General features: G+C 44.3%; 1 protein-coding gene across 1 annotated transcript; it reads left to right on the top strand.

Annotated features, from left to right (window-relative positions):
* The first annotated feature begins 1,670 nt into the window (after positions 1 to 1,670).
* Positions 1,671 to 2,535, top strand: LOC130735521 (30S ribosomal protein S13, chloroplastic). Its single transcript, XM_057587475.1, has 3 exons — positions 1,671 to 1,829; positions 1,905 to 2,129; positions 2,240 to 2,535. Exons 1-3 carry the CDS (start codon positions 1,722 to 1,724, stop codon positions 2,399 to 2,401), a joined length of 495 nt encoding a protein of 164 aa, XP_057443458.1. The 5' UTR covers positions 1,671 to 1,721; the 3' UTR covers positions 2,402 to 2,535.
* Positions 2,536 to 15,780: the final 13,245 nt, after the last annotated feature.

Below are 15,780 nucleotides of genomic sequence, written 5' to 3'. Positions count from 1 at the left end.
AAAATATATTTTTATTTATAATAAAAAGGTTTAAATAACCTCTTGACTCATTTTTTAACACTTTGATTTTTTTTTTGTTACAAGAGTAAAAATAAAAGAAAAAGGCATCAACACACAAGAATGCCATAACATTAGATGAGGGAGGGAGTCCTCTACATTCAAAAGAGTGATCTTTCACGCGACGCTTCCTTGTCTAAGAAGTCAGCAGTAGTGTTTCGGTCTCTATAAATCGGCTCAATCTTCACATTCCAATATCATCCAAGCATTTGTCTAATCCTCAGAATGGTCTCACGAGCCCAGAACGTAGCCACATCAGCGTTTTCTAGAGCACCCCAACGACATTAACACAATTCGATTGGCATAGGATGTCTCTGAATCCAAGGTTCCACTCTTGCTACAACCCCATCTCCATAGCTAGCAACCCTATTGTGTATGCGCTGCCAGGGCCAAACCTCGCAATACTCCACCTAGCCAATTTCCACCGCGATCTTGAATCACTAATGCACACCCTATTCTGGTCGCTCCAACATTCCAGCAACCATCAACAACCACAATAACTGCCACATCTCCAAGGCCCGAGCTCGCTACCGTGAATTTCAGTCCTGCACCGCGAGACCAAGCAGCCCAACTTGCCACATCCAAGGATATTTGTCGGAGCACATAATTCATTGGCCAACGAGATTCATCAAAAACATGATTATTCCTCTACCACCATGCCCATCAAAGCACTGCTATCAGAAACAAGGATTGTTGCCGCCAAATCAAATCCTCAAATCAAATGTTGAATGGAATAGTGTCACTTAAGGAGGAAGCAGTGTGCCAAAATGCAGCTAGAGGCGTCGGGTACCTGTGCAAAGTTGGAAAACATGGTTGCAATCCTCCAAATATGACATGCAATGAGAACACGAACCACTTGCACTAAGGTGACATCATTGTCGCTTTTCATTGGTGGGGAGAACCTCTTTTGCGACAAGTCAAAGAAAAAACCTGATCTTCTCAAGGATATATCACAAAGTAACTGAATTAAAATTTATACCGTGTATCAAACTAATATATGTCTTCCTCTTGAAGAAAAAAAAAACTAATGGATATATAAATGTTTGATTAACGGTGGAGATTAATCATTTGTAACATGTAGAGGTAAATGAGTACCATCCGTCCATGAAATTTTTGATGGGCTCAATTGAGTATAAAAATTGCTTAGGCTTGATTCTTCTGCCGCAGCATCTTCCCTTGTTCTAGCGTCTTGTTAGTATTTTCTCCGGGGTTTAGCCCCGTCTTGTAACCAAAAGAAAAAAAAGTTCCGATGTAATATGTTGACCGATATTTGACTCACTCTCCCGCTAATGCTTTGTTTGAATTGTAAAAGGAAGAATATAAGATGAAAAATGAGTTAATTTTTAAGTTGTTCGAATTGATAGAAAAGGAAGCAAGAGTAAAAATAAAAATGATGTCCCCATAAGATAGCTCAAGTGGTAGGAGCTGAGACATATGAGTTGGGTAGGGGAGGTCCAGGTCGGAATAAAAAAAAAATGATACTCCATCTTTTGGTTCACAAATAAGGCCAAATGGTGCTAATTCGGGCTGTAATGGGCTTTTGGATGGAAACCAGTGGGTTTCGAAAATTGGATAAGGCTATCCAGACCCAAAGAAAAAGAGAGAGAAAGGGATAAGGCAATGGCTTCTTCATTTCGCAGGGTGAAGAAGAAAACTCAAGAAAAATGGCACAAACGCTGGCAATGCCCGTTGCACCCTCTCTCGCCGCAATCAGCAACGGCCACCACCACTTCTCCAGCAGAGTTTCCCTTCCTGTTGCCAACACTCCCAAGGTAAACGATGACGCAAACCCCCAATTAGGGTTTCGAATTTCCCAACAATCATTGAATTCGAGAGGTTCTTTGCAGGTTCAGGGGTTGAGCATCAAATCGGTTCGTGTTGGCGGTGTTGAGATTCCAAACAATAAGCGAATTGAATTCTCATTGCAGTATATTCATGGAGTTGGGAGGGTCAGAGCGCGGAAGATCCTCTGTGACCTCAACATGGATAACAAAATCACCAAGGAGCTTTCTGAGGAGGAGCTCATCACTCTCAGGGATGAAGTTTCCAAATACATGATTGAAGGAGACTTGGTTTGTGCTTGTGCTTGTGCTTGTGCTTGTTCTTCACATTTTCTTAATTTTTGTTTTGTTTTGTTTAATCTCTTTGTGACTGTTTGGTCCAATGTGTTTGCGGGTTTCAGCGACGGTTCAACGCGACTAATATAAAGAGATTGAAGGATATCCAGTGTTACAGAGGCATAAGGCACATTCAGGGGCTTCCTTGCAGAGGACAGCGTACTAAGAACAATTGCAGGACCTTGAAGGGTAAGAAGGTTGCCATTGCTGGCAAGAAGAAGAAGTAAATAGCTTTTTTGAGTTTTTAAATCATTTGTGTATGAAAAAATCAAAACAATCAATGTTCACAATGTGTCAAATGCTTTGATTAAATCTGTTGTAATTTATCTGTTTTTGAAGTTCAACTGAAGCTTCTTAGCAATTCATCTTATGAATATTTAGTTATGGCGCAAAGATAAAAGTCAGTTGATCCTCTTTATGACTGTTAGATCAGAAGAGTCATTGTTGTTCATATCTGGTCTAGATGGCATTAAGTTTAAGGTATTGCTTAGTTCCTAGCTATTTTTTTTTGTCATGCAGTGTGGTGGAGTTCAACTGTAAATGGTTGGGAACATGCTTATTTTTGGGATGATTTTTTCTTGATTGTGATTTGGTAGACTAATATAAACTGTCCATTCTAGTATCATTGAGGTTTGGTAAATGCCTTCAAATTTTCAAGCTTTGGCTCCATTGCATTGGGTTTAATGTAAAAGTATTATGCATAATAGTGAGTGGAGTTTGATGAAATTTCCAATCCATTGAAAAAGGGAAAAGGACTATTTACATACCATACCATATTTGGAAGGGAAAAGAAGGAGGAATGTCGGTTCCATTGGATCATATTTCAAACAATAGAACCTATTATTGTTACATTTCATTGAATCCCGTTCTATCAATTATGATCATGTAGTATGTGTTGTTTCAATGAAATGATCTGTTTGCTTACTGCTTAGTTGTAGGATATTGTTTATATGGTAGACGAATGTTCTAGTCCTGTATCTTGTAGTTTGACAAATGTCATAACATTTCAAAATGATTTTTTTCCTTGCCACTTTTCTAATCTATGGATTTTTTCATAGATTTTTACAGGTCCTGCATACCTGTCTGCGTAGTTTTGACACCTCCTAGCATCACTGCACTTTTCACACCCATTATACTCTTTCCATGTTTGAATTCTGTCCACACAAATAATAAAATCTGGCAATGTTAGGTTTCCTCAATCATAATCTTGTCAGTCTTGTTTATTTTCATGCTGAATCAGTTAAACTGCGTTCAAATCATGCCATCAGACTTTGTGTTCAATCAATCTTATGCATGAATATGTAAAATTGACTAGCAATTTGGCAGAAACAACAGATAGAGTTGTCAAACTCAAGCGTCTACAAGTAAACCGTATCGTAGAGTTAGGTCATGCGAATTAATTTATTTATTTCAAAAAAAAGCCATAATAATGATGAAGATAATAGTTATAGGAACAATTAAAATTATGCATAAAATTATAAAATATCTAAATGTAAGGATCGTATGTCAACCAAACATGAACACAAGTTATGATAAAGAAAGCAAAAACAGAATATAGAGATGAGATGTGAGGAGAGTTGCACCTTTAGAGGAACAGAGTTGGAGAGGAGAAGAAGAACCGTGTTGGAACAGAGGAGTCTCATTGGAGTTGTGCAGAGTGTCACGCTAGAAATTGTGAGGAGGTGGTTCTTAGGTGGAGGCTTCTTAATTGAGAGAATAAAGAGGGGGCAGATCAATTCGTGAATACTGTACTCATAATGGGGGAAGAGAAAGGAAAACCCTAATAGGATACTCAGAATGGGTAAAGTATCCACAAACTTGTTTTGACCATCACACCATGCGTTATGACACTATAAGAATAAGCGGATTTAGCATTCAAATTTAGCATCGGCCTCAACACCGGCGCTAAATTTGATTGGTGTGCGTCGGCCAAAGCCGATGCAAATAACGGGTATAAACTTTAGTTTATTTGTTCTGATTTTTTTGTTACTGGGCCAACTTTAGTCTCTGGCAAACTGATCGAGATCTAAAATTAAAAACCCGTACAGAGGCCCAACTTGTCTAATAATTGTCAATGGCCCCAATCAAGACTCAAGGGTGTTCTTGACCAATAACAAAAAGAGTCTCAAGGGTGTTCACAACTCACTTTCAGCCCATATTTTTCTTGTCAATGGCCGATTTTATTCAACCACTTTAAATGACTACAAACTAGTGTTTTTCACCCGTGCGTTGCACGGGGAATATGTCTATTGTATTTGATACATCAATTAATACTTTGATTATTAAAAATATAATAAACAACAAATGAAATTGAAGAGCCTGAAATGATGAGGAAAGTGGACAAAAAGTTTTAAATTGAAATCTTTGTTGTATAGATTGAAATTTGTGTCCCCGTATGATAGCTCAAGTGGTAGGAGTTGTGGGGCATATGGGTTGGGTAGAGTCCAGGATCGATTCCTAACGGGTGCAATTTATATTTCCGATGTATAAAAAAAATAGATTAAAATTCGTACAATTGAATAAATAATAAAAAGATTGCTTAACCACATCTCAAATTCGGCAAAACATATCAGGGGATGGTTTAATGATGACTAATACAAAATAGCTGATTTAATCTAAAGTAAAAAAAAAAGATTATTTATGAACGTGATTATGCAAGTTTGTTTTCACACAGTAAAATAAATTAAGCTTGATGCAGATCAACAGAAAATCGTTTCAAGTTCTTCATGAACATGAAGTCAATAACACAAAGCATATATATAAGAAATCACCAATAAAGCATTCAGAACACATATTAATCATGGAAAAAAAAGAATGTAGTAGCACAAATCAGGATTGTGAAAGATAAATCATAAAGTATGACATCATTTTGTTTATTTGAAGTCATCCAAGTTTGAGCCAATGTTGCAGGGTACCTACAAAATTTATGATATATATCATACTTTGTACAAAATTTACGAACCTAAAACCGACAAAAGTAATTTTGCATCAGATGTTCGTCAACTTATTTTAATATTATATGAAAAAGTTTCTCAGATTTAAATTTTTTAAATTAGCCAACATAGATTTGTTTTGGTAATAAATTTTAGGTGCAGAAATTTCTCCTCCATTTATAACTGAATGCATTCGGTTGGTATCCCATTTGATTTTATTTGTAATTTAATATAATATCAATCAATTAGTTTAAGTACTGTAAGAAAAGCATCACAGAAACAGAGGATGGGAGCTTGGTAGCCTCTAGGTGGGAATGCCCACCTCTGGGAATGTTGAAACTCAATACAGATGGGAGCTATAGAAGCAGCGTTGATGCTATGGGCGCTGGGGGGGTGTTGCGCGATGATTAAGGAAATTGGGTGAGAGGCTTCTCTTCTTGTTCTCTTGTGGCAGTGCGTTCTTAGCAGAAGCAGTAGCTCTGCATGATGGTTTGAATTTAGCTTGGAATATGGGAGCTCGCAACCTTATCTGTGAGTGCGATTGCAAGGAACTCTTGGGGGCAATTGAAAATTCTGATTCAGCTAGATTTGTCCTGGAGGTGCAGCAGATTGTGGATTTGCTGGGGAAGAATTGGAAGGTCGTGGTCAGGTACATCCCGCGCCAGTATAATATGGTAGCGGATTACCTTGCGAAGCACTTGTCGCAACCGACACCTTTGATGATGATAGAGACTCCTTGCCCGGATGTGCAGACCTTGCTTCTGCGTGATCTAGTAGGCTTCAGTTAGTTTGGTTTTTCTTTGTCTAGTTTTCCAATGTATCGAAAAAAAGAATATAATGATTGTTTTAAAAAATATAATGATACTTTTTATATAAAGCAAAATCTCATGTTACATATGCATAAAGAAATCTCTAAAGTTAAAAAGAAGATTTTAAAATTTTCAGTGTAACACGTGTCAAAATAGGAGAAGGATTTACTTATACATAGGTGACAACACCTTGAAACATCATTACAGCACACATAGATCTTTGCATGCTCTTTTTTGCCCCCATTTATCAAGAAGTGCGGTCCCTTAGAGCTGTATAGTAGCCACCAAGTGTATCTAGAATAACATCTTTTATACTATTATTGGTGTAGAACTCATGCTCCTTTTCTTGAAAATCCATCACAGATCATCAATCATCGTCATGCTTCTTTGGTAGTTGGGAATGTCTTTCTTTTACTCTACACCATCTGGAAGGATCTTAAATTGTGCAAGAGGATGCATCTGTTATAAAAAAAAGTTACAAATTAAAACCAAATTGCAGCAAGAGCTTACATTGTGGACAAAACAGATTGAGAGGAACGATGAAATAATGTTTAGGTAGTGGAAAACAATTGAATTACCAAAAAAGGTGAGCAGCAGACAGGCAAGTCCATAAAACCCAGATAAGAGTTAATAATCTTTTTATACTAAGCAATCAGAATGTGTGAAGGCTATAATAAATTTCTTCCCTTACCTAAGATTTGGGATGAGAAGTGATGTCCATAGAGCTTAGCAAAGTTTCTATCCAAACCCATAACAGCTCATACAGCCACTGGACTGGGCGAGCCCCTCGAGGGGCTACGCCCAGGGGTTCTCGCCTAGGAGCGGACACCTAGCCTGGAGTTGGGCCTCCAATAGCGAGGCCCAACTGGCCCATTAGAGTTAGTTACACACATCAAGGCCCAGCCCCTAGCCTATAAATAGGGGCGGTTACCAATTGTAGGGGACTTCTCCTCATTCCTTGAATACACTCATATGAATTCAACTACTTTCTCTCTCTAGGCAGTGACACACCCTCTCTCTAGATTCTCTCTTGGTGCACTCTAGGCACTATACCTTATCTCTATGTTCTTGGCTAGAACATTGGCGCAGTCTGTGGGGATCGGTGAATTTCGATTCCCGGACTACGTGGATTTCTTTTACGATCGAGAGAAGTTTGGATTTCTGTTGAATTTGGTGGATTTTCGGTGTTTTTGTTCAACAACGAGATAAAGCTACAAAATGATTGGATGATCTTAGATGATCTTTTTCACATCCGGCGATAGTAGGTCGGAGAGCAACACGGTTCAGAGCGACAATGAAGAACGTCGACGGAGGTGAAGCTTCAGATCGAAAAATAATGCAGGCAAGGGAGAGCAGATTGGTGATGACGAAGACGAGAACAGAGGTGAGGAATTTGTTCAGAGCTCATGGCAGCACGCAGAAATTAGAAGGAAGATCGAGCCAAACCTTCATCTGCTACTCACGATGGCGCACTCGGTCGTAGCGGTGGAGTAGAAGAGGTTTAAATTCGTGAAAAGCTGAACGAGTCCCAGGACGTTTTATTTTGGTGATTGGAGTTCGGGCGAGCATGCTTTCCTGGGGCGATGGAATTTTGGCGAGCAAGTGTCGCTGGTGTTGAAGGTCGGTGGCAAGCAAGTGTCGGCGGCGTTGAAGTTTGGCGGCGAGGGCGAGCATGCTTTGCTGGGCGATGGAATTTCGGCGAGCAAGTGTCGCCGGCGTTAGAATTATGGCGACCACGTTTTGCTTTGGCGGCGGAATTCCGGCGAAGATGTTTTTGCTTTGGCGGTTGAAGTCCGGCGACCAAGAAGCAGAGCCACCTTTGTCAGTGCACCTCAGGGCAGCGGAGCATCACCTCTATCGTGACCCCAACCACTGCCTCCATGACTATACCTGATCTAAAACCACCAACAGATCACAATTTCTTAAATCTTTTTGTCTATATGCCATCTAATTTCCTTTTTCCACTGGTTTTCTTGATTTTTACTATTTAGAAGTTGATATTCTCTTCACTATGCTTGATTTAGGGCGAGGAGAAACATGGTGGATCAAGGTGGAGGAGTGGATGAACTAGGAGGCCAACTGTTCGATAAAACGCTTCAACGAAATTTCACCTTTTGGAACGCCACAGTTGGCCTGTCAACTCCGTTATCATGTATCAGGTTGGAATGTGTTCCGTGCTAGAACATAGAGAGAGAATGTAGTACCCAAAGTATGAGGAAGGTGATGAGAATGCTTAGAGAGAGAGAAGCTCTAACCACTTAGAGAGAGAAAATGTAACTGAATTTCAATGCTATTATTACTCAAATGAGCTAAGAGTCCCTTACAATTGGTATTTCCCCCTATTTATAGAAGTGGGGTTGGGCTTTGGCGCCTTTAACCTGCATAAATGGGCCAGTTGGGCCTCGGGAAGGGTGGCCCAAGGTCATGGTGCGTCCCCCGCCCAAGGTCAAGTCTCCTGGGCGAGGCACCCAGGGGTCTCGCCCAGTCCACAAGTCCACAAGACACCGAGCTCGAAGCATGAGAGCTAAGTGTGTCTTTAAGCAAAAAACAAGGCGACATCCCTAAGAATACTGACTAAGACCTAAAAACCTTAAGAATCTATAAGTGAAAAATAATGGCCAACATGGCCTGATAAATAAAGCCTTTACAATCAACACTTTGGATCTCCAGTTGTGCCCTCCTCTTCCGGGCGATCCAAGTCCACAAGCAGGCTTGTGGCGAAGGCTTCTAGTCCGCCCACCTTAACATAGTTATGCACGTGCCTTGAATCGTGATACTCCGCTGCGTGTTGTGTCCATCCCACGCGTCAAGCCTTGAAATGACGCCGGGGTCAGTGAATCCACAAAATCTCAATCGCTACCTTTGACATGTCCCTTCCAGCCACATCACATCTTTGATAATTTGAATTTTAACCAATCGGCAGCAACCGTTGCAGCTTTTCATTTAATGCGTCTTTCTCACTCCCCAGAATTTCGCAACCGCAATCATGTCCTTTCCTGACGTCATGGGGCACAACCTCTCTTTTTCCTCCACATCCCTCGGTAACCGTCCACAACTTCTTCCTACACGTTTTCCTCCACACGTCGCTCCCCGCTTATAACAGCATTGTCCTACTCATTCCTTCCGTTCCTTTGCGATTACGAATCTTTGCTCCTTTACTCTCGCGCGAACTTGTCCAGTGTCAGAATTACCTTTGTTCCTTGCAATCCCTCTGCAATGACTCCAAAGCGTCAGACCAAAAATCTCAAACGTAATGTCGTCACGGCCACCCCTCTACGGTGTGTTCCTCCCGTTCCCCCGCCCCCTCCAGGAGGCGTTCCTCTTGAAGAAAAAGAAGTCATTGCCTTCCGAACGAGGACTTGGGAATCTTTGAGTGCTGCCGCCGTGAGGGCTTTGCCCGCCCAGACAATACCTAACCAACGGTCAAGTTTGGAAAAGGAATCATCCATTTGGGAGATTTCCTCAGAATCCGGCGGACTTTGTCATGAGAAACCTCTTGACGAGCTTCTGTGTGTTCGTGCCTGCTTACCCCTTGAATGCCCTTGGCTCCGCCCCAAAGACGGCTCCGTGGGTGATCCTCACTTCTTTTATGTGTATGGGTATATGTTCACAAGTTTGAAGATTAAATTTCCTTTTTCCCCTTTTATCTGCTCCGTTCTTCACAATATCAATGTGGCTCCTAGTCAACTTCATCCCAACAGTTGGACCTTCCTCCGGTGTTTCGAAATTCTTTGCGACGCGATTCACCAGGAACCTGAACCTTCGACCTTCTTTTATTTCTATCGCGTATCTGTCCAGCCTTCCCCGCAACGTAACTAGGTTTCCCTAGAAGCCAGGCCTGATCGTCAGCGCTTGAACCCCATCTGGCCTAGTATCTCCATCGATTTAGCCCGGAAATTCTTCAGGGTTGTGGTGTCCCACGAATACCCTGAGGTTTTTACACACAGAGATGGCACCGCTCGATTTCCTTTCTACTAGACTCAGGGCGCGCGCCAAATAGTTGACCCGTCTGAGGACTCCCTCACTCCTGAACACAAAGCTGTCATCGACTTTTTGGCTCGTCTTGCCGTTTCAGACTGCTCTCGAGTGATTGGTAAATCTTCCTCTTTCACCCTTCTCGCTCTTTCTATTTTCGGCCGGCTTACCCTTTTTTGTATATTTTTAGGACAAACTCACCGCGCCGAAGGGGAGCTTTTGGCGGCCTTTAAGAAGAAGAATAACGTCTCCTTTCCCCCTCGAATAAATTTGAAAGGCGACAAGGCATCTCTGTTGAGAATCCAGGCAGGCGGAAAACGGCCCCTTGGCGAGGAGGATCCTCGCCCTTCCCCAAAAAGATTGAACTCCAGCGAGCCTTCAGGGACCATTCCAGCCCAACACGGTCTTGTTGACGGCTCACTTTCCCGTCCAACAATTATCTCGTCGCCGCTTGTCCAAACCTGACGTCTTCCGCCAACGCCCCTCCTCCACCTGTTCATACTTCCACTCTCTCCTCAGGGTCTGTGAGTCGGGGATTCCCGTGTTCTCTAACTTTGACATCAGCCCAAATGGTGCCAATGAATGAAGTTGTTAAGCAGTGTGGTTTGGATAATGTCTCTGAAGGGGCTGTGGCGGGAGTGCTCCACGCGCTCCACTGCTATAGGCGCTCCGCCCAGGATGCTGACGAATTACGATTCGAAGTGGCGCGCCTCTGCGCTCTCAATTCTCAACTTGCTGAGGATCGCAAAGTGTTCGCTGCTCAACTGATCGCCAAGGAAGACTCCTTTTCCAAAGAACTAGCCGAGCAGTCCGCTCGTGCTGAAGTTAGCTTAGAGTTCTGCGACAGGAGGATTTCTGAATTGGAGAAAACTCTTGCAGAGCAGCGGCAGGAGGTGCAGCTAGAATCGAGCGCGAAAGCGGACCAAATAGCTTTGATGGAGGCCGACCTTGACAACCTTCGATCTGATCTGGCGAAGAAAGACGACCTTCTATCATCCGCGAAGACTCAAGCTCATCTTGAGGCGAAGGCCTTAGAAGAAAGATTGAGGTCAGAGGCTGCCGTTGCTGCTGTTTCCGAACGTGGCCAAGGCTTTTTCCTCGCCAAAGCCCAAGTTGAACATCTCCATCCTCTGATTGACCTCAGCCAGATGGGAACATTCAAGAGGGTGACTCCTACAGGATTGGTCGGGCCCGACGATCCTCCAGGCTTCGTCGCCGAGCGCTTCCTGACAAAAGAACTCGTAGAGCCAACTCCACATGTTAGGAGTCCCTAGATTATCTTTGCCATCTTTGTACCAAGGGTCTCCCCCTTTTTAAAACTGAATTTCCTTCTTTTTAATGAGAACCCCAAGTTTTTACTGCTTTTGCTATGAGTTTCAATTGTACGCCTCCCGCCAGGGAATGAACCATGCAGAACGTTCCTCTTGGGGAATTTCCAAACGTCTGCCCAAGTGCCTCTTTTCCACGTTCCAACGGTACCGTTGACCACCGATCACGAACGTTCAAGCCTTTATTGCAAGTCGCTCTTTTTCTAAGAAAAACTCCTCGAGAAACTGCTCCAGCAATAACTCTCAAAGACTGAACTGAGCTTATAAACAAGAACCAAAACGCAACAATCTTTACATTTCGTCTGCTTTCCAAAACATCAAGAAAATGGCTTCCCATATTGCTTGTCTGGAAGAGCTCAGGAAGAAATCCTTTGACGAAGACCTTTTCATCAACGTCAGGCATCCGAAAGATCCCAGCGTCTACGACCTGACCAACAAACTGTTGGGAATGGATCTGAGTCCTGAGATGGACGCTATCCTCCGGGATTTTCTCTGCTTCGTGGAGGAAATTCAAGAGCACTGCCGGCGGGAACTGGATCTGCTAGAGGAGAAAGAAACGGTGATAACAGCTCTGGAAACGGTGGAAGAAGGTCCTGAGAAGCAGGAGCTGAGCCAGAAACTCTGCAACTTAGAGTACATGCAATACCGGTTGGAGCTTGAGAGGACAGAGCAGTGCAAAGAATGTAGGAAAATGAGGAGAGACCCCCCCTTTTAAATGTATTAAGTCAAGTATTTGAATAAAAGTTTTGTTTCCCGAATTGTCCTGACGTGCACTATTATGAACATACGAGCAAACAAATAATCGAGTTAGTGAATCGCCCCAATATAAACAGATAAATGAAGGAATAAATGAATAATTAAATGAGCGAAGGATAGTTAAGCGGGCGAGGCGGGCGGCGCGTCACTTATCTTCGCCTTTGTTCGTCGCCGTTTAGCACGTGTTTTCAGTGCTAGCCTCCCAGTTTTGCGTGAGTAATTTTTCGAGAGTGTTCTACGTGTAACTAGGACTTTCGCTCGGTATTTTACCGAGGCTTTTGTTCGCACCAATATTTCTCGTAAGAGCAGGTGCGGCCCCTCCAACCTTATTAGGTGGGGACTTACAGTTGCTCGGGGCCCAATGGCCATATGAGTTTACCCGAGACTTTTGGCCTAGTTAAAAATGCTTCCCGCGTTTCGGGAAGACTCGACTCGCCCATATCTCGGGGAGGTTCTTTGGATAAAGAGCTTATTCGCGCACACCGTCAACAGGTGGCGGCGGGAAGCTCATCCGCACACGTCGCCTGCAGGGGCTACGGTCTGCGCCGGACTTTCCTGAGCGATCCCAAGACATCAAGGTTGTGTTGAGATCGCCACCTTCAGGGAAATTTTCCCACCAGGCTGCCATCTCATTTCGATAGTTAGGAGTATTGCTAAGAATATCCTTTTGTATTTGATTTGTTTAAATTTTACATCAAGGGATGCCTCGTTAAGAAACTCCCGTGTCGGAGAAAAAAAGTGCATCTTTATTTTGGTCCTTGCTTCTCAATCAGAGTATTACTCCCAGCATCCTGTCTTCCTCGCCCTCTTTGCCTTCTCTGCCGTGGCGAGGGATCTGTCCCTGCCCCTCTTCGCGATTGGCGGGCCGAGCTGACTTTGTTGGTCTTCTGTCCCCATCTCTTTGTTGTTCGGCCTCCCTCTTGTTACCCCTTCCTTGTGCTCTTTCCTTTCCTTCATTCCTGGTCTGGCGATGAGTTTCTCCCCTTCTTGCCTTCCGAGGGAGCCAAGCAAATGCAGGAGGCTCCCCACAAACAGTTCCTCTTTTCCCCCAATTGAAGAGGTCAACGTTCTCTTCTACGAGTTTACTCAAGCGTTGTTCTTGGTCCTTGGTGAGTCCGGGCTCGATTTCCAATATTCCTCTACTGGTAGCGTTCATGTCCCCGTCCTCGTCATAACACTCATTATCTTTTTGAGCGTAGAGCTTGCCTTCTCTTATCCTACGGGATTCTTCACCCTGATTCCTCCCCTTCCTTTCATCGTCGTTGCGCTCCCAAACGCTCTTGTTCACCGTCACCGCCTTCAGACGTCCCAATCTCGTGGCACCTGTGCCCGTCGCCAGCTCCTTTTCTGCCATACAGGTTGAGGCAATGGCTATGACACTTCCTCGCCCCCTTTTGGTCCACTGCCAGTTTTCCTATCTTCCCGCAAAGTAGGGGATATTTTACCGCAAGGTGGGCCGTAGATATCACTGCATGGAGGCGATTTAAGGTACCTCGCCCTATGATGACGTTATAAGCTGCCGCGACTTGTAGGACCAGATATTTTATCCTCAAGAGCTCGGCGTCCTCGCTCACTCCGAAAACTGTATCCAACTCTACGTAGCCACGTACCTGAACTTGTTTCCCGGAGAAACCTACCAAACTTCCCGCATATGGCTTTAAATCCTTGTCCGTCAGTCCCATCTGTCTGAATGCGTCCTCATAGATTATATTCGCCGAGCTGCCCTGGTCTAAAAGCACCCTCTGTACATTGAAACATTTTATTCTTACCATTACCACTACCAGATCGTCCGTATGGGGCTTGATTCCCTTGAAATCTGCGGTCGATATCACTATGTCTGGATGTGGGCACCCAAATGGTTCTGGATACACCTGTATCGATGCTGTCGCCCCCACTGTCTCCCGGCCCGCCGCCGATACGTCGTTGCAAACTTCGAAACCTCCAGCGATTGTGATTGTTGCTTCAATCGTTCCTTCGCCTTCGCCGCTGTCAACTTCTTCAAATTTCTTTCCCTTCGCCGCTTGCGAACGTCTCGCCCCGATCAACCGTCTGATCTGACCCTTTAGCATGAAACAATCGGTGGTGTTATGACCCTCTAAGTTGTGGAACTCACACCACCTCAATGGACTCCCCGCCTCGCTTCTGGGGTCCTTTCTGCGCTCGCCGACTCTGTTCATGTCCTCAATTTCTGCCTCGAGAAGTAACTTTGCTAGCTCCTTGTTTGAGCATCCCTGCGACCTCATTCGCTGGCTTACCTTCGCTTCTCGGCGCGAGCACCAGTGTGTCCTATCCCCCATTCTCGGGCGGAGTAATTTCCCTTTTTTCTTCTTTATGAATCGGCCAGCTTGTCTGAACCCGTGCTCGCGACTCGTTTCCTTGTCCTGTACCTTTTCCCTTGCCAGAGTTACCTTTGTTGCTCGCTCACCCTTCCTCTTGTGTGCTTCAATTTCCTCTTTTAAGATGTAGTACTGCGCTCGGGCGCGAACTTCCATCATTGAGCATGCTAGCTCCCTATTCAACTCGCAATAAAATTCTCCCCGGGCCAAACCGCCTTTGAAAGCGCACACGCACACGGGTGGCTGCAATTCCTCGAACCTCGCGGATATGGCACTGTATCGTTTCACATATTGTTTCAAGGTTTCACGTTCCTCCTGCCGAGTATCAAACAGATCCTCGACTGTCCTTGCAGAGAAATGGTCAAGGATTTTTGATGAGAAATCACGGAACTTAGCTATGGATCCTGGAGGCAGATTCGTGAACCATTCCTTTGCTGCGCCTTGAAACGTTGATGGAAACATCCTGCATTTCACAGCGTCGAAAACTGCGTACTTAGCCATCTTCGCCTCAAAACGAGACAGATGATTCTTTGGACTATTTTGTCCGTCGTACGCCTCCAACACGAGGCTCGTCATGCCGTCCGGTACAGTCACCTCTTGTACTGCCGCCGAGAAAGGCTTGGTTCTGGTCGTAGCCGCAGCTTCCTCTTCCTCTTGATTCCACTGTTGGAGGTGATAGTAACTCAACTGCTCCTGTAAACACTCATTTTGCATCTTCAAGTCGCCACTTAACGCTCGACGTGCTTCTGCACGGCGATGTCTATCCAACCTCGCGGGCGCGGGGAAGAAATGTAACTTCGCTCTGGTTCCTTGCCTCGTCGTCGGCGAGAGGGCTCCATCAGGCTCTGTCGACGAACCGAGAATTCAACCACTTGCCTCTGAATCGCACCAGTTTTCACAGAAACTTGAACTTCTCGAAATCAAATTGCGAATTGCGTTGAATCAAATCACGATCCATCAAGAAAAACTGGAGAGAAATCACACAGAAAAACGAGCTTCACTCCACCGAATCACGATCCACGTAGTCCGGGAATCGAAATCTACCGGTCCCCACAGATGGCGCCAAATGTTCCGTGCTAGAATATAGAGAGGGAAGGTTGTACCCAAAGTATGAGGAAGGTGATGAGAATGCTTAGAGAGAGAGAAGCTCTAACCACTTAGAGAGAGAAAATGTAACTGAATTTCAATGCTATTATTACTCAAATGAGCTAAGAGTCCCTTACAATTGGTATTTCCCCTATTTATAGAAGTGGGGTTGGGCTTTGGCGCCTTTAACCTGCATAAATGGGCCAGCTGGGCCTCGGGAAGGGTAACCCAAGGTCATGGTGCGTCCCCCGCCCAAGGTCAAGTCTCCTGGGTGAGGGACCCAGGGGTCTCGCCCAGTCCAGAATGGGTTTCATTGAATACCTTTATCATGGCATACAGTATGTGCTGCATATGCAACTTGGAAATGCGATAGACATGTCCTG

The sequence above is a fragment of the Lotus japonicus genome, chromosome 1 (genome assembly GCF_012489685.1).
Source record: "Lotus japonicus ecotype B-129 chromosome 1, LjGifu_v1.2".
NCBI classification, from domain to species: Eukaryota; Viridiplantae; Streptophyta; class Magnoliopsida; order Fabales; family Fabaceae; genus Lotus; species Lotus japonicus.
Note: the sequence above shows the minus strand (reverse complement) of the source record. Positions and strands in the feature narration are given on the sequence as shown.

Coding starts and splice junctions, on each gene's coding strand:
- LOC130735521 (XM_057587475.1), top strand. CDS start 1,722: ATGGCACAAACGCTGGCAATGCCCGTTGCACCCTCTCTCGCCGCAATC. Junction 1,830..1,904: donor CTGTTGCCAACACTCCCAAG/GTAAACGATGAC, acceptor GGTTCTTTGCAG/GTTCAGGGGTTGAGCATCAA. Junction 2,130..2,239: donor ACATGATTGAAGGAGACTTG/GTTTGTGCTTGT, acceptor TGCGGGTTTCAG/CGACGGTTCAACGCGACTAA.